Source organism: Penicillium maclennaniae (assembly GCF_028827695.1).
Source record: "Penicillium maclennaniae strain IBT 15551 chromosome Unknown utg000007l:1.0-4884863.0:1.0-4888362.0, whole genome shotgun sequence".
Lineage (NCBI taxonomy): Eukaryota > Fungi > Ascomycota > Eurotiomycetes > Eurotiales > Aspergillaceae > Penicillium > Penicillium maclennaniae.
This window is the reverse complement of record NW_026623219.1, coordinates 4,438,156-4,460,897: the sequence shown is the minus strand read 5'-3', so window position 1 is coordinate 4,460,897 and position 22,742 is coordinate 4,438,156. Positions and strand designations below refer to the sequence as shown.

General features: G+C 52.2%; 7 protein-coding genes across 7 annotated transcripts; 5 read left to right on the top strand and 2 right to left on the bottom strand.

The window, feature by feature from the left end:
• Positions 1–716: 716 nt before the first annotated feature.
• On the bottom strand, positions 717–4,150 carry N7477_008875 (endopeptidase La; the record flags this gene model as incomplete). Its single annotated transcript, XM_056970538.1, has 3 exons — positions 717–878; positions 933–1,150; positions 1,210–4,150. The coding sequence occupies 3 exons, from the start codon at positions 4,148–4,150 to the stop codon at positions 717–719; spliced, it is 3,321 nt and encodes a 1,106-aa protein (XP_056820570.1).
• A 436-nt stretch (positions 4,151–4,586) lies between these two features.
• On the top strand, positions 4,587–6,333 carry N7477_008874 (putative mitochondrial DnaJ chaperone (Mdj1); the record flags this gene model as incomplete). The annotated part of the gene is made up of 3 exons (XM_056970537.1): positions 4,587–4,784; positions 4,846–6,101; positions 6,153–6,333. 3 exons carry the CDS (start codon positions 4,587–4,589, stop codon positions 6,331–6,333), a joined length of 1,635 nt encoding a protein of 544 aa, XP_056820569.1.
• Positions 6,334–6,907: 574 nt separating this feature from the next.
• On the top strand, positions 6,908–10,013 carry bro1 (putative signal transduction protein BroA; the record flags this gene model as incomplete). Its single annotated transcript, XM_056970536.1, has 3 exons — positions 6,908–7,185; positions 7,242–8,829; positions 8,886–10,013. The coding sequence occupies 3 exons, from the start codon at positions 6,908–6,910 to the stop codon at positions 10,011–10,013; spliced, it is 2,994 nt and encodes a 997-aa protein (XP_056820568.1).
• A 726-nt stretch (positions 10,014–10,739) lies between these two features.
• N7477_008872 (uncharacterized protein) lies at positions 10,740–11,434 on the bottom strand (the record flags this gene model as incomplete). The annotated part of the gene is made up of 2 exons (XM_056970535.1): positions 10,740–11,141; positions 11,252–11,434. 2 exons carry the CDS (start codon positions 11,432–11,434, stop codon positions 10,740–10,742), a joined length of 585 nt encoding a protein of 194 aa, XP_056820567.1.
• Positions 11,435–17,491: 6,057 nt separating this feature from the next.
• On the top strand, positions 17,492–18,724 carry N7477_008871 (C2H2-type zinc finger protein; the record flags this gene model as incomplete). Its single annotated transcript, XM_056970534.1, has 1 exon — positions 17,492–18,724. The coding sequence occupies one exon, from the start codon at positions 17,492–17,494 to the stop codon at positions 18,722–18,724; it is 1,233 nt and encodes a 410-aa protein (XP_056820566.1).
• Positions 18,725–19,771: 1,047 nt separating this feature from the next.
• N7477_008870 (uncharacterized protein) lies at positions 19,772–20,751 on the top strand (the record flags this gene model as incomplete). Its single annotated transcript, XM_056970533.1, has 2 exons — positions 19,772–19,777; positions 19,837–20,751. 2 exons carry the CDS (start codon positions 19,772–19,774, stop codon positions 20,749–20,751), a joined length of 921 nt encoding a protein of 306 aa, XP_056820565.1.
• Positions 20,752–21,740: 989 nt separating this feature from the next.
• Positions 21,741–22,295, top strand: N7477_008869 (uncharacterized protein; the record flags this gene model as incomplete). The annotated part of the gene is made up of 1 exon (XM_056970532.1): positions 21,741–22,295. The coding sequence occupies one exon, from the start codon at positions 21,741–21,743 to the stop codon at positions 22,293–22,295; it is 555 nt and encodes a 184-aa protein (XP_056820564.1).
• Positions 22,296–22,742: the final 447 nt, after the last annotated feature.

The following is a 22,742-nucleotide window of genomic DNA, read 5'->3' as shown; positions in this document are numbered from 1 at the left end:
CAGGAGTATCGTTTCTCCCTGTCAAACCTCACGGGAGACCTTGGTTAGGATGAAAGAGCTCGAAGTCAACATTCAAAAGTCACACAACGTCGGGCTGCAATGGGCGAGGCTGGGGACTTGGTCTGTGACGAGGAAAAGGCGGTGCGCAGATGTCGGTCAAGATATTTTTTTCTTCGTCGTAGAAGACCGATCGTTTTTTGATAGGAGATCCAAGCGGGAAAATAAAATAGTAGACGCGGTGCGTTGATCTCACTGCAAGGTCTCGATGTCTTACAGAACGGCGCAAAAGGACTGTGCAGGAGATCAGTCAGAAAAGCCCTACTATGTTAAAAAGGGATGAAGAGATTATTAGGATACAGGATATGATTCATCGCGCACAGATCAATTTTTTTTTTTACGATGCGTTGCGGCCTGACGTCGTGCCTGATTGGGGAGAGGCTCAACGGGGACTTCTGGACTAACTGGATCTACGCTACTACAGCTGCATGAAACTGAAGACTACACACTAGGCACCTCAGAGTGGAGTTCTTGATTTGCTTTTGGCCTGGAGAGAGAGAGCTCCATTGAAGAATCAAGTCTAACGTAAAACGCCAGTCCATGCATTCCGTGTCACAACGACACTGACTCCATGTACATCCCAGAAATTACATCACGCAACTATACAGAAGAACCACATATATACCAAAGCCACGGCCATTGGAAGAAAGAAAAACATATTACTCGTCATCAGCCTCGGTCTCAGCCTCGCCCTTCTTAGGCTTGGTGAGCGCCTTCTGCCAGACCTTGCGGGCGCTATCGTGGTCGAGATCGGGGAACAATAGGTCGAAGACTTCCGAGTACCAGCTGACCGGGTGACCTTCGATGCCCTTTTTAATGTTCTGCCTCATGTTAGTCTGTTTCTAAAAGCGCGCAAATGACTCTTGGTGACTCACCTCAGGCAACTCAAGCCAGTCGGAGGTGTTGTCCGCAGGGAAGATGACCTTGGTCGCACCAGCTCGACGAGCAGCCACAGTCTTTTCTCTCAAGCCTCCGATGCGAAGAACCTTACCCGTAACCGTCAGTTCTCCCGTCATAGCAATAGTCGGGTCGAGCGAGTGGTTTAGCGCCAGGGACAGCAAGGCGCTGGCCATGGTGATACCAGCCGAAGGGCCTATTTCGAGAAAGATTAGCAACTAAAAACGTTATCGGTGAAGCACAGGGCCAACATACCATCCTTCGGAACAGCACCCTCGGGGCAGTGCAGGTGGACCTTGGCCTTCTCAAAGAATGCGTTTTCAGGGAACTGTCGGGCCATGACGGATTTGGCGAACGAGTAGGCGATGTGCGTGGACTCCTTCATGACGTTTTGCAGGTTACCGGTAATATCCAGTCCCGGTCGCGACTGGTGGTTCAGGGCGTTCTCCAGGATACACTCCACATAGAGCGCAGCGCCACCCATGCTAGTCCAAGCAAGACCCATGGTGACACCAGGCGGGAACCGGTCGTACAGGCGGTCGGCGGTGAAAACGGGAGGCCCAACATAGTCCTTCAAAGTATCTTTGCCGATGCTGAGATGCACGCTCTCGGGGACCTTAAGTGCTAATCGAGGAGTCTCAGTGGTAGACTTCTCCGGCTCGATAGGGGCATCGGCAGGGTCAGAGGACTCATGCTCCTTGGATTCCTCTTGGGCAGCCTTGCCTTCATCAGTGAGCGCAGCCTCCTCCGATAACACATCTTCGCCAATGTCCTGAACGATCTTGAAAGCCGCTTTCCGGTACACCTTTTCAATCTGCTTCTTCAAGTTGCGGACACCACTTTCCCGGCAGTAAGACTTAATCAACTCCTCAATGGCATCCTCATTGAGGTTCACATCAACATCCTTCAATCCAGTGAGCTCTCGGGCGGCAGGAGCCAAGTATCGCTGGGCAATCGCCATCTTCTCATCAGCTACATAGCCAGAGAGTTCGATCAGCTCCATACGATCCAGTAAAGGACGAGGAATGGTGTCAGTGACATTGGCAGTGCAGACAAAGAGGACCTTGGACAGATCCACTGGGACATCCATATAGTGGTCCAGGAAAGAGGAGTTTTGTTCGGGGTCGAGAAGCTCCAGCAAGGCAGAAGACGGATCGCCCTGGTGACCACGACCGATCTTGTCAACCTCGTCAATCAGAATCAGAGGGTTCTCGGTCTGGCACTTCTTCAAAGCCTGAATGATACGGCCGGGAAGAGCACCAACGTAGGTACGACGATGACCCTTAATCTCCGCAACATCGGTCAAACCACCGACTGAGAAGCGGTAGTACTGGCGGTTCAAGGCGCGAGCCACTGACTTGCCAATACTAGTCTTACCCACACCAGGGGGACCAACAAGGCAAAGAATCTTGCCTTCCACGGTGCCACGGAGCTTGCCAACGGCAATGAACTCAAGAATCCGATCTTTCACATCCTTCAGGCCGTAGTGATCTTCATCAAGGACGCTGACCGCGTTCTTAATGCCAAAGTTCTCCACGCTCTTTTGACCCCAGGGAATCTGAGTCAACCAGTCCAGGTAGTTGCGAGTAACATTGAACTCGGAGGCAGCGGGCTCCAGATGGGCCAGCTTATTTATCTCCTCCTCAAAGACCTTCTTGACAGCCTCGGGCATGGCAAGCTTCTCGGCCTTTTCCTTGAACTTCTCCACTAGCTTATCCTTGCCATCAGACTCGATGCCAAGCTCTCGCTTGATACCCTTCATTTGTTCCATCAGCCAGTATTCCCGCTGACGCTTCTGGATCTTGGCTTCCACGTCCTTGGTAATCTTAGACTGTAGTTGGGCGTTCATCAGCTCCTTCTTTAACACGACAAGTGCCTTAGGCAGACGTTCCTCGATGTTCATTGTCTCGAGCACCTCTTGCATCTCGTGAAGCTCGCCGGCCGAGACTGCGGCAGCAAAGTCGGCAAGCTTGGCGGGTTCATCACTGAGGTTTCCCGGGAACTGGTCGGTATAGAAGGCCGAGATCTGGTCACGGAATAGAGGATTTAAGGTAGCGATCTCCTTGCAAACGTTCACAATCTCACTGGTCACTGCGCGGATGATACCATTCTTCTTGTCGTATGGCTCCTCGATCAAATTCTCCACATTGACTAAACTGACCGGGTATTTCTTGAGGAAGGAAGTGGGTTCATAGTGGTCCTTGGGCGCATTCTCAGGTGTACCCTCTTCAAAGCTGGCCACAACGTCCCCTCGCTTCTCGGTTGTCTTGTCTTCGGTGGTCTCGATGGTTCCAGTCTTACTGGCTTCGGTGGGAGGCAGTAATGACGAAATCTTGATGCGCCGATGGGGGTAGAGCACGGCTGTCACTCCACTGGACTCGCCGCGGAGGGGGTATGCAGCCGTGATTTGGGCGAAAACTCCAGTATCATACACATCATCCAAGTTTTCAATCACATCACCGTCGGCACTTTCATCCTTGAACAAGAATGCACCTACATACGGCTGACCCCGCTTCATCATGTCCTGAATCGCGACAGCGACGTTGGGGTCTCGAATCGTGATCGCTTTGTAGAAACCAGGGAATAGCGGTCGCTTCGCGATGGGGATCGCCATCACCTGGGGGTATACATCCGGAACAGCTGGTTTCTGTAGAGCTTTCTCTCCAGAGCCCTTCTTTCCCTTCTTCCCACTGTCGTCATTGCCACCATTTCCGCCGCCGCTTGCCGCACTGGGCTTTGAATCGGCCGAGCCACTGCTAGGTGGGACAGGAGATGGCTGATTCGAATCGGCCTTTTCTTCTGCTTCCTTCGCTTCCTTCTTGGCTTCCTCGTCTAAGGCTCGTTGTTCCTTCTCACCCGACGAACGTTCCCTTCGCCGTGTGGCGCCTGTTTGGTCTGACTGCTTCCTCCGGGTTTCGGGGGTTCGCTCCACTTCCTTGTCCTCCTGTTGCGTATCTTCATTCTTCTGTTCCAACTCGTCCTTTCGATCCTCGGGTGGGGGTTTCTCTTTCCGTTGGATGGAGCTTGAGGAGAACGTGCGGGGAGCCGAGGGAAGCACGCGACCGACTCGGGTCGCACTTAATGCTGAACGGATGATCCCATTATTCCTTGGTGAGGCTAGGAATGGTCGGCGAAGGAGAGGCCGAGGTGTTTGGTGGAGCGCAGCTCTCCAGGGGAGGGTTTGGCCGCGGAGCATGCTACTCGAGGGCCTCTAGGTTGTGACGAGGTCGGAAATGGACGGCTTCAAATGAGGCAGGAGAAAGGAGACGAGAAGCAATAGTAGAAGCTCGAACAACTTGTCCGCTCAGCTCCAAAATATTAGATGAGTGGATTGAAGTAGAGGGCAAGATAGCTAGGGTCCGTAGTCGAACCACTTGCAAGTGCTCTGTAAGCAGGCGCCATCGGCGCCGGATTAACCCTTTTGTCCGTGTCAAGGTTCACTGCCGAAGCATCTCGAATCCTGCGCGAAGAAGGCGACTGGCAGACCAATTCCATTGGTTCTTTATAGACTTTTCTCGCTCTTCTTTCCCCCGGTCTTTCGCTCCTTTGTCCTATTACTTTATCACCCTTCGCCGCCGCGCGGCTTCGATCACAACGAGTACGTTTCAACCACTGCCCGGGTACTACAATCCATGAACCCATCCGCAGCATTCCCCAAGGCCGCGGCTCTCCCCGCGCGCCTGCTGCGGACGCAGCAATGTTCCGCGCAGGCGAGCATCTGCTCTTCCGGGCAGAAACGAGGTTACCATGCGCCTGTGTCTGCTTCTCCTGCTAGACGTCTGCGGGAAAGTGTCTATAAGAAGAAGAACCCCGTTGGTCCGTCGGTCAGGGTAGGTAGCTTTCCATATTGGTCTGTATATCTCAATAAAATTGACATTTGTTTCTTCATAGATCTTCCACACTACTTCCCCTCTGTCGGCAATCCCGGATCCCTACAAAGTTCTCGGTGTCGACAAAGGTGCATCCGCCGGTGACATCAAGAAAGCCTACTATGGAATGGCCAAGAAATATCACCCCGATACCAATAAGGACCCGGATGCGAAAAATAAATTCACCGAAGCTCAGTCAGCTTACGACTTGCTCTCCGATGCCAAGAAGCGCGAGAACTACGATCGATACGGCTCAGCTGCGTTCGATCAAAACGGCGGCTTCGATCCAAACGCCGGCGGCCACCCTTTCGCCGGTGCAGGCGGCTTCCATGGTTTCGGTGGTGGATTTGGTGGAGGTGGAGGCGGATTTGGAGGACAAGGGTTCGGCGACATCAACTTCGAAGATCTGTTCGGTGCGTTTGCCGGCGGTGCTCGTCGTGGCCCCCGCGGCCGGCGCAACCCGTTCCAGGAGCAGATATTCGTGGGTGAGGACATCGAGGTGCAGAGCAGCATCTCTTTTATGGATGCCGCCAAGGGTACATCTACGGAGATTGTCATTACACCTTTGGTACAGTGCGGTACCTGTAAAGGGGACGGCATGAAAGAGGGCACGAAGAAATCCCAGTGCCGAACTTGCAATGGTACTGGAACTCGGGTTCATGTCATGCAGGGTGGTTTCCAGGTTGCCGCGACGTGCGATGCCTGCGGTGGTGCTGGTATGACCGTGCCCCGCGGGTCCGAGTGTGGTTCCTGCCGCGGAAACGGTGTGGTTCGAGAAAAGAAGACTATTAAGGTGGACATTCCAGCGGGGGTTGAAGACGGCATGCGCATGAGAGTAACCGGAGAAGGCGATGCGCCCCCTACTGGAACCGCCGCCCCATCTGGAGTCCGCACTCAGAAGGGTGACCTCTATGTCACGATTCGAGTCGCTCCTGATTCCCGATTCACCCGTAACGGATCCGACGTTCTTTACACATCCACTATTCCCCTCACCACCGCCCTGCTTGGCGGTGAAGTGACCATCCCGACTCTTGACAGCGAAGTCAAGGTCAAGGTGGCCACTGGTACCGGCACTGGTGATCGGATCACTTTGTCTGGAATGGGTATGAAGAAGCTTGGTGGTCGCGGACGCTTTAGCCCCACGGGTGACTTGAAGGTCGAATTCAAGGTCGCCATGCCTAAGTACCTGACTGGCAACCAGCGGACAATCTTGGAGGTTCTTGCTGATGAGATGGGCGACAAGACCGCCCGTCGAACAATGAACTTTACCAAGGACAGGTAAGGCACACTGATCTTCTGCTACCCTCGGCAATACTAATACATCTTTAGCCCTCCAAGTTCCGATTCTAGCAGTGACAGCCACAAGAATGAGGGTTTCCTCAAGTCTGTCTGGCACAAGCTGACCGACAAGAACGGCGACTCTTCCAAGCCCGAGGCGAAGGATTCCAAGAACACCAAGAACGCTGGCAAGGATAAGGGTGACGCCAGCAAGGAGTCCAAGAAACCCTAAATCTATGTAAATCTCCATGTACTGTATATCATCTGGATTGTATCTACTTCAATATCTTCATAGCGCCGGCGAGATTGGGGATCTGTTCTGCCCTGGAGAAGAGGCAGGCACCTGTATTACTATGCTAGGTTTATCGTGAAGCTCTCAACTTCCATAGAAAAGAGGAAATCATAATGGTTTTTTCAAAACTGAATGTGTAAAATCCCATGGGCTATGAACGATAGAAGGGTGAATTGTATAAGTGTTGTTGTGTTAGCGCCCGCTGAAGAGTCACGTCAGGGCATCACATCCCACCCGTTACCTTGCAAGCTCGACCCCTCCCTCTTCCTCCCGTCACTTCGGATATTTCCCTCTTTTCCCTCTTGAGACATCTTCAATTCGTTGCTTCAGACATCGCGACTCGGCCAGACCGACATCATTGGTGACTAGCCATCAGGCGCCGACTTTCCGCTCTACGTTACCCCACAGCCTTGATCCCGATCCCCTCGGCGCTATCGGCCTCACCCCTACTCTCGTAACCTCTCTTTTACAGGATTGTAGATGGGAGCATCCTGCTCCCGACGATCGTCTCATCATGGTTCAGTCACCGATGCTGTCGTGTCCGCTGAAGCAAACCAACGAGATTGATTGGATCCAACCCCTCAAGGATTACATCCGGCAGACTTACGGCGAGGACCCTGAAACCTACAGTCAAGAATGTGCCATCCTCAACCGCCTTCGGCAGGATATGAGAGGCGCCGGAAAGGATAGCGCTACCGGTCGCGATTTGCTGTATCGCTATTATGGCCAGCTGGAGCTGTTGGACCTGCGGTTCCCGGTTGATGAGAACCATATCAAGATCTCCTTCACATGGTAATTCGAGTCACTTATCAACTTCATTGGACTGGATTCTGACTGTTCTCATATAGGTATGATGCATTCACTCATAAACCGACCTCGCAATACTCCCTCGCATACGAGAAAGCTTCCATCATCTTCAACATCTCTGCTGTCCTCTCCTGTCATGCTGCCAACCAAAACCGTGCTGAAGATACTGGGATTAAGACCGCCTACCACTCCTTCCAAGCATCGGCTGGAATGTTTACATATATCAATGAGAACTTCCTTCACGCGCCCTCCACTGATCTAAACCGAGACACGGTCAAAACATTGATCCATGTTACCCTCGCACAGGCCCAGGAGGTCTTTCTGGAGAAGCAAGTGGCCGATGCGAAGAAGCCTGGGTTCTTGGCCAAGTTGGCCGGTCAGGCCGCCTACCTGTATTCTCAGGGAGCGGAGACAATGCAAGACTTTGCCAGCAAGGGCGTTTTCGACAAAGTGTGGTCGGTGGTGGTGCAGGCAAAGGCAGCTCACATGGGCTCAGTAGCTTCCTACTTCCAGGCTCTTGCGGATGATGAGAGCGGCTCTCACGGTGTTGCCATTGCGCGACTGCAGTTGGCTGATAAGCAGGCCAACACTGCTCTAGGCTGGGCCAAGTCATTCCCATCATCAGCTCCTGCGACCTCAAACCTGACAGCTGAGGCCGGTCCTGCGTTGATGGAACTTATCAAGTATAACCAAGCGAATGTGCAGTCCAAACTTGCCACGATGATCAAAGATAATGACTTCATTTACCACCAGCCGGTCCCTAACGAGGCAGGTCTGTCAGCAGTTGCGAAGATGCCTGCCGCAAAGGCCATCCCAGTCAGCGAGCTCTACCAAGGACAGGATATTCAACGGATAATCGGGCCAGATATTTTCCAGAAGCTCGTCCCAATGTCTGTCACAGAGACTGCCAGTCTATACGACGAGGAGAAGGCCAAATTGATCCGTGCTGAGACCGAGAAAGTCGAGACAGCAGACGGTGAGATGGCTGCTAGCCTGGATTACTTAAAGCTCCCAGGTAGCCTCAACATCCTCAAGGGTGGAATGGACCAAGACATGACGGTTGATGAAGAGTTTCGCCGCTGGTGCTCGGAGCTTGCCGGTCACAAACCATTCAACAAGGCATTCGACGAGCTACAGGAGCGCAAAGCAGAGATACAATCCCACCTGGATCAATGCTCCAAGCAACTGGACATGGAAGAGAGCGTCTGCGAGAAGATGCGATCCAAGTATGGGGGCGATTGGAGCCAGCAACCCAGTGGCCGCCTCAATACGACACTTCAGGGAGATATTCGGTCATACCGTGATACCATCGCAGAGGCTAGTGCAAGTGACACCCAACTTTCCGCTACATTCCGACAATACGAGTCGGACTTTGACCAGATGCGTTCTGCTGGGGAAACCGACGAAGCGGACATTCTTTTTCAACGAGCATTGATCAAGGTTGGGTCCAGGCAAGGCAAGGGCAAGAATGGTGTTTCCAGCCCCGCGGAGGGTAGCCTGTTGGATGATGTCTATGATGAGGGCGGTATCTCTGTGTCGGATCAGATCAACAAGGTGGAAGAGATTTTGAAGAAACTCAATCTCGTCAAGAGAGAACGATCCAACGTGCTTAAAGATCTCAAAGACAAGGTGGGCCTAATTCTCCATTCTCATATACTACGTAAACTGTGCTGACCCACTTCAAGGTTCACAACGATGACATCTCCAACGTGTTGATTTTGAACAAAAAGTCGATTACTGGCCAAGAAAGTCAGCTTTTCGAGGCCGAACTGGAGAAGTTCCGGCCACACCAGAACAGAATTCTGCAGGCTAACCACAAGCAATCATCCTTGATGAAAGAACTGACCAAGACGTACGGAGACCTACTCCAGGACAAGCGTGTTCAGTCCGAACAGTCCAAGTATGAAGGTATCACGCGGCAAAGGAATGCGGTGATGGCTCGATACAAGAAGGTGTACGAGGCATTCAATGGTCTCACCATGGGCATCTCTCATGCCCGGAAATTCTACAATGACATGAGCGACAATGTCGACAGCTTGAGAAAGAACGTGGAGACCTTCATCAGCAACCGTCGATCTGAAGGCGCACAGCTTCTGAGCCAGATTGAGCGCGACAAGGCCGTTGGTGTCTCAGACCAGGGAGACATTGAACGAGAGAAGCTCCGTCAGTTAATGGAGCGCCTGTCCACAGAGCCGAAGCAATCCTCTATTTCACCTTCCACGGGCTCTATTGGTCCTCCTTCCAAGATCAAGTCGCCCCCGCCTCCTGTCCAAGCCCCAGGGTATGGATCTGTTGGCCCTGAACCCAAGATGTCACCCCGCTATCCGCCCAGCATGCCGGGGGCTGTCCCACTGTCGCACTCCCCAGCGCCTTACGCCCAGTATATGGGCAGTGCTTCGGGCTACAATCCTGCTCAGCCCTTCCAGCAAGGCGCTGCTGCTCCATTGTCAGAAGGCTATAACCCCATGGCATACCCTTATCAGACCCCAGTTTCCCCACCACCAAACCAGCAATACTTCTCCCAAACACCAACTCCATATAGCGGCTACCCCAGCGCTAGCCCGGCTCCTTCCTCGGCCGCTGGTGCCCAGCCATCACACTACATGGCTCCGCAGGGTTATATTCCTCCTCCACCTCCGCCGCGCCCGCAGCAACCCCAATACCCACCCTCTGCGGGCGGTCCCTACCCCTCTGGACCGGGCGGGTATGCGCAGGCGAGGCCACCATACGCACATAGTAAGACACCTTCGCAGTTGCAACAGCCACCATCTGCCTCTAATGACCCGTGGGCTGGTCTCAATGCGTGGAAATGAAATTCATTGGTAGACGTGATGGGTAGGAAAATGGCGGGGCATACATCTCGGCGTTCGTTTTTGATATCACCTTTGTACTTACGCGGCCACTATTGTTTACCTTCAGTTCTTGATCCTTGGAGTGGATATCTAGTTGAAGTTATAGGTATTAATGCCGCTCTTTCGACCTTGGAATATTCATTTTGCGTTAAAATGCCAAGATATACCATTTAGAATCCGCACCATAGCTTGCAGCGTCCCAGTATGTACAAACCATTGCGATACGAGATTAGCATATCACTACAAATATAAGACCAGACAGAACGGTCTGAGAAAGCAAAATTCAATTGTTGGAATGGTAAAACCATCAATTGAGAAAATAGCTTGTGCCTGTGGAATGCACGACCAGATAAATAGCCTATAAATAGCTCAATCACCAGAGCGCCGAGACCAAGAGATGTATACATACATGAATACCGAAACCCTGCGGGCCAACCGCAAAGCACCACCCGAACATAAAAACGCTGATGGGTATCTTGAGATAAAACAAAAAAAAGGGAAATGAGAGGACAGAGAGCAACACGAGCACAGCCTGGGTGGCCCGGACAACAAAGACCAAAGCTCTCCGATCAACCGGTCACCCCCAATCCCTAAACTATGACCAATTGAGATAAATCAAGGCCATTGCACACCCAGGAATCGAGAATTGTTCCGACTGAACCAAGACCACAGCCACAGCAAGCAGTCTTACGGCTGAAATCTCAATCGGAACTGACGTCCCCTCCTCTCCTCGCGTACTGTATAAAGAAACCTCGCAATAGTCTCCTGCTCCGAGAGCCCAGCACTATTAAAATGTCTCCGGACAACAAGCGCAAACTGATCCTTGCTCACACGATCCTGTCCGATAATGCGACGCAGACTCGTATCGTCAACGGAGGACTCAGTCTGTGAGCCTGAGGCTGTGTTCCATTCACTGCGGTCTTTGGAAGATTGTGCGCGGCGGGCGGCGAGGGCAGTAGGAGAACGGAGGCCGACGCCTTGGGAGAGGACGACGCGGGAGTAATCGTTTGAGAAGGCGCTGGGGGTGGGAAGTTTATGGACATGGCGGTAGGCGTGGAGGATATCCAAGGGGAGGTCGGACCAAGGGAGCTATAGATGAATTGTATGAGCATGAAATTCTTTAAATGGTTTGAGTGGTGTTGGGAGGCGATATGACGTTGTCGAGGCCGTTCCACAACCCCCCTAAGATTTTAACATACTCTTGGCTGGTCGTCGACTTGATGGTCGTGCATAGTAGGCGCACTGGTTATTGTAGCTTTCTCCTTGGCTGTAGCGGCGGTTTTGCGCTTCGGCGCGGCGCTCTTATACTCTCGTGTGCCGCTGGAGGCTTCGGACCTCGAGTCGTCCACGATCGCGGCGGTGCGCTGGCGCGGAGGAGCCATAGCTGAATGGCGGAGAGGGAGAGTGGACAAAACACAATACGCACGAGGTATAGCTTCAATGGGTCTGAGGGACGAATCCAAAGAGCAATGCCTATGTTCACTCGTGGGCAGGCTGTGGGCTGGACTCAGCGCAGACTCGACATTCTCTCCGCTTGCGAGGCGGAGGCAATTGGCAGAATGGAGTTTCCGCTTTTGAATCCGGACATGGCTCCGAGACTGCGACTAGCATTCAGCGATGAGGTATACATTTATTGTTGCTTATTGCTGATAGTTTGGTTTTGTGGGAAGTAAAATGTGGATTGCGAAACTGGCCTGAGAAATATGAGCTAAATGATGCCAACGAAGTTACCTGAATAGGAACTCACTGTCTCCGTACGGAGAACCCGGATGAGACTTCTCCACGACGTGTCCTGGATAGACCTAGAGGGCCTCACCGCTCCATTGCGGAGAAAACCATAACCAAAACCAAACAACGAACGAAAGCCTTGACACTCCGCAAGTCGGATCTGCGGGACCTCAGCCCATCGGACCACCGGTACTGTGTTTCTCCGGAGCCAATTTTACCTAAGGAGATTGTCGTCCCTTCCCTGGGACATCCGATGTATAGACAACGCGAAAGACGCGAGGCAACTTGGGCGACTGCGGTGACTGGGGTAGCTAGTCTCATCTCGGCTGAATTGCCCAATTGATCTGAACCCAGACTCCATACTCAGTTTCACGAGGCAAGAATTGCCACCTCCGGGCCTCGGAGGAATGTCGGCGGGTGAACCTCGGCGTGTCACCGACAGGGCCTCCAACAATAAAGTGTGGAGAACGAAAGAGGAGTGAAAAAAAAAAGCCCATGCGAACCAAAGAAAGACGGGCTCAGGAGCACGCAAGGCCGAGTCGGCATCGCCGTGCCGAGTTCTGGGCCGAGCAGGTCGGGCCCGCGGCTCCAGAGGACGGGAATCACTTTGGGGTTTAGGGCGCGGACAAAGGCCGTCGACAATTACTTGGTCATTCACCGAGACCTCCGCTTTGGGCGGTTCTGAAATGCACTTTTACAGTATTTTCTCCATCGAAAAAGTTTTCGCTGGCCCAGAGAACTCTTCAATCGCCTCACAGCGGCAGAGATCCTACGATCTGCAGCCAGGGAATTAGCCCTTCACTCCTGACTCACCCGCGTCCTTAGATCGTCGTGGAGACCCAGCCCTGACAAAGCCTCACTAAGCCCCGCAGTCTGGGACATGGGCAACAATGTGGCTCTCACCCAACTCCGACTTGTCCCGAGCCTTTTCTGATTTTTCTCTTCTCCACGCCCCCCAGCGCCCCAGCGCCCCAGCCCTATGGGCTCTGATTGCCTGGAGCCTGGGCCTCTGTCGGTGTACGGTACCTGCAGTAGAATCGGTCTAGCTGAGGAAGCTGTGTCGTCATAAAGTCTCTGATCTGTTGATTGCCAATTCCCAAGCCGCAAACCCCCAAGCCCCATAACCGCCGATGCTAGCGTATTGACGCATGTCACATTATGGACTGCCGGTTGCTTTAGCTTGACATAGCCTCTGTTAGGATTGTATCCATCGCGGATCTCAGAGGTGGAGGGGGGGAAGGGGGCCCGCAAAAGAAAAACTTGGAAAGCTGGGCCCCATCAGGTGACAGGGCCGGTCAGGCACACTGTGAGCATAGGACGCGGTTCGCAAGAAGCACTATTTTGAGCGTCATCTCGCTCAGGCCGGAAGCCGAGGCTGATAGTACGTGGATAGTCTGGGATCCCGTGCTTTCTTCAATGGAACATGGAGCAGATGACGTGAAGACGAGCTGAGATAAAGGAGGATCCCTTGCGTTCACATGTGAAACTCGACAGTGTAACTCTCCGGGGCCAGCTCGTGGGTTCTTTGGGGGTCTGGATCTGGATTCCGGGGGTCACCCATGCCCCCGGATGACAGGCAACACGTGAAAGGAGGAGTGGTCAGAGAGCAGCGACGTGTCCAGATTGGGCTTATCGTGATAAGCCTCGCTCTGACAAAATCTTTTTTCTTCCCTGATCCCTGGTTTGTGGTTAGTCCCCGTAACGAATATGGGGTAGGGATAAATCTTGGTGGGGTTAGGGGGGAAAGAAGACAAGGGAGACTCGGGCCTCACCGAGAGCTGGATAGGTTGTGGTCCTCGAAGCACCGCCCCCTTTTTCCCTTCTCAATGCCTTTAGACGCCGTCCTCACATGGGCAATTTCACAATTCCAGGACCTTATCTCCAGGAATGGCGTCCCCCTCCACCAAACGGACTCCGGAGTCTCGGAGTCTCGGCCCCGCATCGTCTTGGGGATAATGATATCAGCATGATGCCCCTGGCAGCTCTCATTGGAGGAGCGGAAAGTCTGTTCCAGAAGCTGTGGATCGAGGATCGCTCGCCTTGGCGCTAGACGGCCGTTCGAGGTGTGCGTGTGCATAGAACCAAGTGAGTGGGTGAAATTCTGCAAGAATCCCGTAGGTGCCAAAGGAAAAAAAAAGACGTCTGGCGTGCTAGTCTGGCATCGTGCTTTGTGTAGCCTCCCCGCTAAACACAGAAGCTGGACCCGAAAGGCGATAATACATTTTCCCCGGATTCCAATATCTCCCCGCGTCCGATACTACCTTGAAGTATTATCTTACAGGATCACTTCCATCTAAATCCAATGAGTGGCAATCGTGGGTGGGACTGGGGGCGCCTTCCTGTATTCCGGGATTCTGTCGATCGTATCCAACACCAGAAAACTCGCGCTCGTGTGCCCGGGGAGCGTTTGCTCCAGGTTTCAGTACTCAGGCAGGACGATTGCAAATCGAGCCCGGGCATGGACACCCATTCCATGTTGCCTCCAGCTGACGACGTCATTGCGGTCGCAAGGGGGCTTGCTGATGTGTCCAGACCAAGATCGATGCGAGAACGAGTGATTCTGGAGCGGGCGGTGCCCAAGCTTGCTCCGAGCTGAAATGAGCTGAAATGAGCTGAATCCGGCTTATCTTGTGGAATTTCTTTCTATAATTTATTTTTTCTCTTGACTATATTAATTCATTTTTTTTTGTTCATGCAGGGTTGATCTGGGGTGGCGTGGCGAAGCGAGTGACTGCTCCCATCACGTAGGCGAAACAGTACCACTTGACTAATAATGGAGGACCTTGGGTCGGTGAGTGGTGGTGTGGTGGTGGAGGGCCGGGGGGAAGGGAAGGGGGGACGGAAATCCGGAGATCGCTGTGGTTCATGAATTGTGATTATGTCCCACATTTTGCCCGAATATTTGCTTACTTTTCCTTAATTCCGCTTGATCTGGCGGATTGGAGCGTATGGTGGTAGGCGATATTTATCCGCTGCACCCGGGTAGAAAGTCAAGTCTGAAATTTGGTTTCCCCGGATGGCGTGATAAAATGGGGTGCGCACTTTCTGTCACCTTCGACATCAGCGATGTCGGACATGATTAGACTCATCCGAGACGATCATGCCATTTCACCGTGTCGAAATATGCAAGGATACGAATACTACAATATGGAGATTGCGGGGTAGTGCTATCTTGGAGTCACCAAAGTTGGGAATGACGATCAATGGGGACACCCTTTCAAACCTTTGACGATCTCGGCGGGTATACAGGGAATAGCCTGATTAGTATGAGAAAAGCCCTAGTCGGCAACGGAAGACAATATTCATTCCCCCCCCCCCTTTTGGCCCTGCAATAGTAGGTGGATAGCGGTGTCGATCAATGCGATCGCGGGGCGGATCTCTGAAAAAACTCTGCAGGGAAGGGGGAAAAATAGGAAAGAAAGGCGAGTAAGACGAGGCGACGGAAGCCGGCTTCGGCTGAAACCACCATACCTAGTTAAGCGATGAGAAAGGTAGCGAACGATCAGTTTCATAAAGCCGTTTCACCAACTCGGCAAAATGCGGGTAATTACTGGAAGCGGACGTATCGATGGGGATGTTTCCCCCCTGCAGATTGAGGCGCCGAATCCGGTACTTCTCCAGGGTTGCGCCATTCCCCGTGGAGAGGGCAGTGTCCGCGTCCGTCTCCGGCACGGAATTCGCACGGTGGAGTTCTCTCTCGGCCTAAAGTACCCCGGCATTCAACACCGGCTCTCCCACCTTGAACCCTTATCGCCCGGAAAAAGATATTCCAAGGCTAATGTTAAGTCGTAATCTGAGGGGGATGGGGTGTTTCTCCAGACCCACGGGCTCGACCGAATTGCACCCCAGAGCGAGAGAATCAGAGGAAACCAGAGAGAGCAAGACAGGTAGCAGAAGAAACACAGAGTCTCGACACACACGCTCATCAGCTCATCTGAGACCTCGATTGCAACCTAGTTGCTGTAGACAGTTTTCAGTCTTAAAAACTTAAGATCTACCACTAATGAATGGCCCCGGCTATACTGGATGCAAGTTGCCCTGGATCTCTCGAACTGGGACCGATCAAGGGTCGATCGGCGTCAAAAGGGTCAAGCCAGCCAGTCAGACCATCGATAGCCATCACATGGACCTTGTCTGAGTGGACGGATAAACAACAGGGAGTATGCCGACGCGTATCTTTCTTTATCCTGATGGCTTAGGGGGGGCTACTTGGTGGCTTGGGGCTAAACCTCCACGGGGTCCCCCCGAACTTAGACCGTCATCACGGCTGTCTTTCCGGAGGCATGAACCTGTGCCACAACACTTATCATCCCTGGCCGTGCATCGTCGCTCGCGAGCATGGTCACGATTGGCTGGGGTCGCGCCTATCAGTCCTTCGAAAAACGGTCTTGAGCTCTGATATTTCAGTCCTCCGTTGACAATCCGGGGTATTGTCCACCCTCGCTAGCAGTGATCCTGGGTTGTGCCGCGCCCATGGTCGAACAATTTCAAGGCGACCCGGCGCATTTTCGTGCGATCTCTACCTGAACGAACGGGGCTCATGACTCCATCATGCTCAGATCAGTTTATCATGTGTCGACATCATCGATGATTTGACTCTGGCGTCACCGGGGGATGACCCTGGGTAGGACATAGGGAGATAACCTTTCGCTCATGACTGGCTCATGCCATCATGGTTTATCATGCATTTTTGGGGGGAGATAAGGAAACACCCCCAGCTTTCTCCAGATGCGCGATAGCCGGATGTGTGAGAGAGGTCAAACAATGTCCACGCACCGAAAGTCACGCCACACGGGGTTCTTCAAGAAACTATGAGATAATCAGAGAGGCCCTGCGTAGCGTCGGAACTAGCCCTGATCCCCACCTCGGGAGTACGTAACCCTCCTGTCAACCCTCGGGGGAAAATCATGCCATGATCGATGTCAAGATATACCTAATGATCTCCGTAGAGTAGAGAGAAAGGAATACTCGCAATGATTGGACTTCAAAAATGAATGCTGTCAAGAAACCTTGTGTAGGAGAGTTCGGGGATCCTCCATAGGCAAGTCGACCAACCGCACGTTGTCCTTTTTTTCTTTCCATCGTTTTCCTTTCTCAGAGTTTTTTTATTTCTTTTTATTTTCCCATTTCCCATTTTGCCCCCCCGTCCCCTTCTCCCCCACACCGTAGTCCAACCTTGTTACGATCCGATAAGTCTTTTTTGGGATTTTTTCTTTTTTTCGCTTTTTAATTTTTTTTTTTCTTATTTCCTATTTCCTATTTCTTTTTTTTTCCCCCTTTTTTTTGACTGTTTTCTGACTTTTTCCCCCCAGTGTCCGATCCCGAAGCACCCCCTTCTCCCCGATTTCTCCCTTCCTCCATTTTTCCCCTCCATTCCTTATACATCTTTCCACACCCCCCCCTTTCCCTTTTTCTTTATCATCTCCTGCTCCCCAGATCGTAATCTCCAGATTTTTCTTCCCCCCTCCCTTGTGCTCCTCGCATACCAAACATCACCACCACCACCACCACCCCCACACTCCATTTTTATACACCTGTGATAGGATCACAGGGCAGGCCATAGATCGTCTCTCACACAACCTCTCGGGTGCAGATCAATCGGGTCCTTTTTAAAGCTCTGGGCCCCCCCTTGTGAAGACTCCCTCGGCTCTCAATTCCCACTTGATCCTCGTGGCCATAAATTCGGTCTCGTCACACTTGGAAATATTCACATGCCACCCCCGGTTTCGTCAGTGGGTTTCTCCAATCTACTGAATCCTCAAGAAGCAGCAAATCCCACCTCCCCTAGTTCGGGAGATTCTTCTTCGATGGCGTCTTCTGTCAGCTTGCTACCGCCTCTCATGAAGGGTGCTCGTCCTGCGAATGAGGAGGTCCGCCAGGACCTACCCCGGCCCTACAAGTGTCCTCTTTGCGACCGTGCTTTCCACCGCCTGGAGCACCAAACTCGTCACATTCGGACGCACACGGGCGAGAAGCCTCACGCCTGCCAGTTCCCTGGCTGTACGAAGCGCTTCAGCCGCTCTGACGAGCTCACTCGCCACTCGCGCATCCACAACAACCCCAACTCGCGCCGCAGCAACAAGGCCCAGCACCTCGCCGCCGCTGCCGCGGCCGCTGCCGGCCAGGATGCCGCGATGGCCAGTGCCGCCAACATGATGCCTCCTCCGAGCAAGCCTATTACTCGCTCTGCGCCGGTTTCGCAGGTTGGATCTCCGGACGTCTCGCCACCACACTCCTTCTCCAATTACGCGAACCACATGCGCTCAAATTTGGGCCCTTACTCGCGCACTACCGAGCGCGCCTCGTCCGGTATGGATATCAATCTGCTGGCCACCGCTGCGTCGCAGGTCGAGCGCGATGACCACATGGGCTTCCACGGATCGCGACACATGTTTGGCTCTCGTCATGGCACCGGTCGTGGTCTGCCTTCTCTGTCTGCCTACGCCATCTCTCAGAACATGACTCGCTCGCATTCCAACGAAGACGATGATGCATATGGTGGTCACCGCGTGAAGCGTTCGCGCCCTAACTCTCCCAACTCCACCGCGCCTTCATCCCCTACCTTCTCGCACGACTCGCTTTCTCCTACTCCTGATCACACTCCTCTGGCAACTCCTGCCCACTCGCCTCGTCTTCGCCCTTTGGGAGCCAACGAGCTGCACCTTCCTTCAATCCGTCACCTGACCCTCCAACACACTCCCGCTCTGGCCCCTATGGAGCCCCAACCCGAAGGTCCTAATTACTACAGCCCCGGTCAAGGTCACATGGGCCCAAGTATCACGGACATCATGTCCAAGCCCGACGGCACGCAACGCAAGCTTCCCGTGCCTCAGGTTCCCAAGGTTGCGGTGCAGGACATGCTCAACCCGACAAGCGGCTTCGCGTCCATGTCATCGTCAACCAGCAATTCCGTTGCGGGCGGTGACTTGGCCGACCGCTTCTAATCTTGTTTTCCTCTTCTTCTGTCATGCGCGCCACGAAACGATATAGACTTTGTGCATTTTATAGGATTGCAGGCATCATCGGTGTCGGTTTGGATGGATTATTCTTTTCTTTCTGCTTCATTTTTTCTCTTTTCCTTATCTTACAGTTGGCGTCTCCATGATATAGATGGGATGGGAATTTTCTTGTGCGGCTGTTTCCTTTCTCAAGGGTTTTACCCTCCTTCGAGTCCAAAATTTTTCCTCAGTCGACCTGACTACTTTTCTTTGTGTTGATTCTCCTCTCCCAGGCCTGTGGTCTGTTCTACTTCTGACCACCCTGTTCTATTCTCTTCTCTAATTGCTACCCTGCTCTGCATGGGAAAAAAATGAAATCTATCAACTCATATGCATCTGTCACATCCAAAATTTGTAGCCCCAACGTGGTCAGCGTGGTTGTTTCATTTCTACGTTACCCTCGCAGGGTTGACACCCCTGCCCACAGATCTGTCGGGAAAAGGATACGCGACACAACGGCATAGTATGCAGATCTACGAAACACACGATCTAGACCAGTTCTTAGTATTTGATTCACAGAACAAAGTACCATTCACGTCGAGTCTACAAATGATAGTCCCAACGATACTGCTGCACAGCGCAAAAGTTAGCCCGCCGCCCCCGCTCCCCCTCCATGCTTAGCGCAGAAAATCCACCAGGTACACAACGTTTTGAACTTTTATTTCCAACGTGTGTGCGGTATCTATCATGGACCACTAGTCCGTGCAGAACTGTATTGTGTCTATCAACGTTTGTCAAATGTACCCACCTATGCAGAATCGGGCTGCGCCGGCACCTAAAATGTCATGCATGCTGACTTCACGAAAGGTACATCAGGTACATTCAACAATTGTACCCTTCATAGGCCCGGAGCCAACCAAAAGAAGTAGAGTGGGATAAGAAAATTTCCCACAAAGGTACTGATCCAGCCTTGACTTCTCTCTCGAACCATATCAAGCCGGTACGTCCTCATGGAAGATCTTTGACCAGCCCGAATCAAACCGAAATCATTCCATGCTCGTGCGCCGGTGACAAAACACTCTCTAACGTGACCAAGGGTATCTCTATTTCCCCGCCAGTTCCGTGCGGAGCATGTCGGAGCCTACGAGCCCCAAGAGCCGTCAGATCCGCCCCCGATCAGCTCGAAGCATCTCGCCGTTCTCCGCCCCGCGAGCACCTTTTCCATGAGTGGAAGTGCTCAAACAAAAGCGCACGGCGTGGTCATCAGCGCTATGCCACTTTCCTCGCCCACGCCACCGGGCCTATCAAGCGGGTCTTCGTCGCCTTCCATCTCATCGGTGGATACCGCTGAAGGCCGTGTCGAGATGGACGGTCTGGCGCCTGTTATCACTGCCCGAGGACCGGTTGGATCGCGAGCTGGAGATTCGTCTTCGTCTTCGTCGTGGAATACTGCCGCGCAGGCTCTTGATGGCGTCGATGGGCACGGTCGAATGTATGTGTGTCTTTTCCACTTGCTGGATTGTCATGATTCCTTCGACGATGAAAGCGAGTGGCGCACGCATGTACTCAGTCACTTCCGCTCTCACCCGCCACCGTCGACGGCGCGGTGCCCGCTGTGTCCGGATACGAACTTTGTGGATGGGGACGCTGACTCGATGACGCCTGTGGAGAGAGTGCTCGAGGATCGATCCAGAGATCACGACCGTACTTCGAGGGATGATACCGAAGACCCTCCGGCTTGGGACCGCATGCTCGACCACGTCGCGGTGGAACACTATCAGCAAGGGCAGACGCTAGCGGGTAGCAGGCCGGATTTTGAACTGATGCGGTACCTATATGGCCGACGGGTCATCTCTGATGCTCAGTTCAAGGCTATGCAACTTGCCCCGGCGCCGTCGAGCCCAGCATATCATCGTTCGCAGGATGGTGTGCGCGCTAGTATCGGGTCATCGGACGAGCCATACTGCGCACCGTATAGTCGTAGGAGAGAAGAGAGGATCAGAGGGCAGCAGAGGGGGGTTTGCCTTGTTTGAAATGTTGGATGCGTTAGATTTGCATTTTGATGGATTTGAGTATTTGGGTCCCGTTTCTCTTGGCTTTGGTTCAGATATCCCCTCATTCTATGTGTTCTCCAATGTATATTTTTGATTCTGTGTCTGCTGCACTCTGTATTATCCGTCCAGGATTAGATTAGCTGGTCTGTTCGCGGGACTGCTGGAGAATGAGATTGTATCAACAGTGCCTTGAGGCTGTCCTCAGTTCAGTGACCTTGTTGAACATCTATCTTGCAACGCTGCTGCTACCTTCCGGCGTATAAACGGAGAATTCAGTGAATTGTGTTGTTCAGTGAGACGTATGTTAAAAGACGACGGATCAAGCTGAATCGTCGGGAGGTCGCTAGGGGCGGTGAAGCTGGTGGAGAGCAAATGTGATAGACCGCATCCGAAATCTATATAGTTCAGTGACTGTTCGGGAACCAATCGTCTTTTGATCCGTGGAATTTATTAATGATTGGTTCGTTGTGCCTCATGGGTCTGTCTAGCGCAAACCTCAAGCAATTATGACGTGGATCCATGGTTTGGAGGTTCTAGAGATTAATGTAACTGAATCACACGCTGCAAGCTCATGACATTGTTACCGGGATCAATTAAAATAAGTACAAGTAGGATTTTGTTACTAAAAGATAGAGATTGGTAGATGTAGATGGCACCCTAAGAACTATGGAAAGAAGTTTAGAAGATGTAGCCTACAAAAGGAATCAGTAAATGCAAGGTAGACTGAGAATCTAGAAGAAGACAACCAAATACAGTGCAGCCAAAGTCGAAGACCAGAGCCTAAGTCTCATCTTCTGTGAACATCACCACCTATGCAAAATGCATGTGGAACTTGTACTTTTGAGAGTTCTCTCTCTCAGTTTGCGAGACATATAACTACTCACATTGTCTAATCCAGACTCAATTCCAATCACCTCCCACTTCATATTTTTGGTGTTTGATACTGAGTTCATCCAATGGCACTCAATATGACCTCTCGAGACAACAAGACCCACGACTTCACACGAGATGCAGCAAACACAGTCCGGGTATTTCGAAGAACATTCCCTGGATTTCTCGCATCCTTTGAAGCCCTTCTTGACCCACTGATTCGCTACTTCGTTCATACATTCCGATTAAACATGAATCCTAATCTGCTTCCAATAACAGCACACCTCGAAACACCAAGCCAACAATACTTGCGCTGCTCAATCGTCAGCAAGCTCATGGCTGACTTCAATTCTTCGGAGCCATTTCAATTCGATCGCGACTATGACCATGACATCTTCACTTTTGTCGTCTACTGGTACCTCCGGGATTCATGGGCCGCTGTTATTCGCGAGCAAATCGCGAGGCACACACCACGGACAGACCTAGGCTCCTTCGCTGGATTCTCCTACTTCCCAAAACCTGTTTCAAAAGAGCTTCGTCCTAGTCTCTTCATTTACAATCTACACCATCCAGACCTGGGAGATATCCATGCTGAACGCAATGGACTATATTATGTGGGTAGGCGCGAATGGATTGACGGACGATGCCACTGACGGCGATACGTGCGATGCGAATAAACCTGGACACGAAGGCAGATCTGGGAGACTCAATACCCAATGCAACTTAATTGAAGTCGAGCAGTGCAAATAGCGGCTTCAAATTCTCTACCTTTGCAGCGGATGGAAGTATCCAGGAAGTGCGGGATGCGTGGCATGCAGTTTGTAGCTATTTGACTTGACTGCTTTTCAATTTGACCTATCCTTAGGGTGATAAGAATCAATCAAAAAGAGAATAAAAGAAAGAAAATAGAAACAAAATTACCGTCTTTCATCTACATTACACTCAACATTCTCAATTAGTTTTACTTTTGCAGTAGGTGCAACAGTGTTAGGTTTCCAAACGTAGAACCAGGTGCAAACACGACAAACCCACCCCACCGCCCGTGATAATCGTCTCCGGCGACTTCAGTTTCGCGCTGCCCGGACACTCCTTTTAATTCC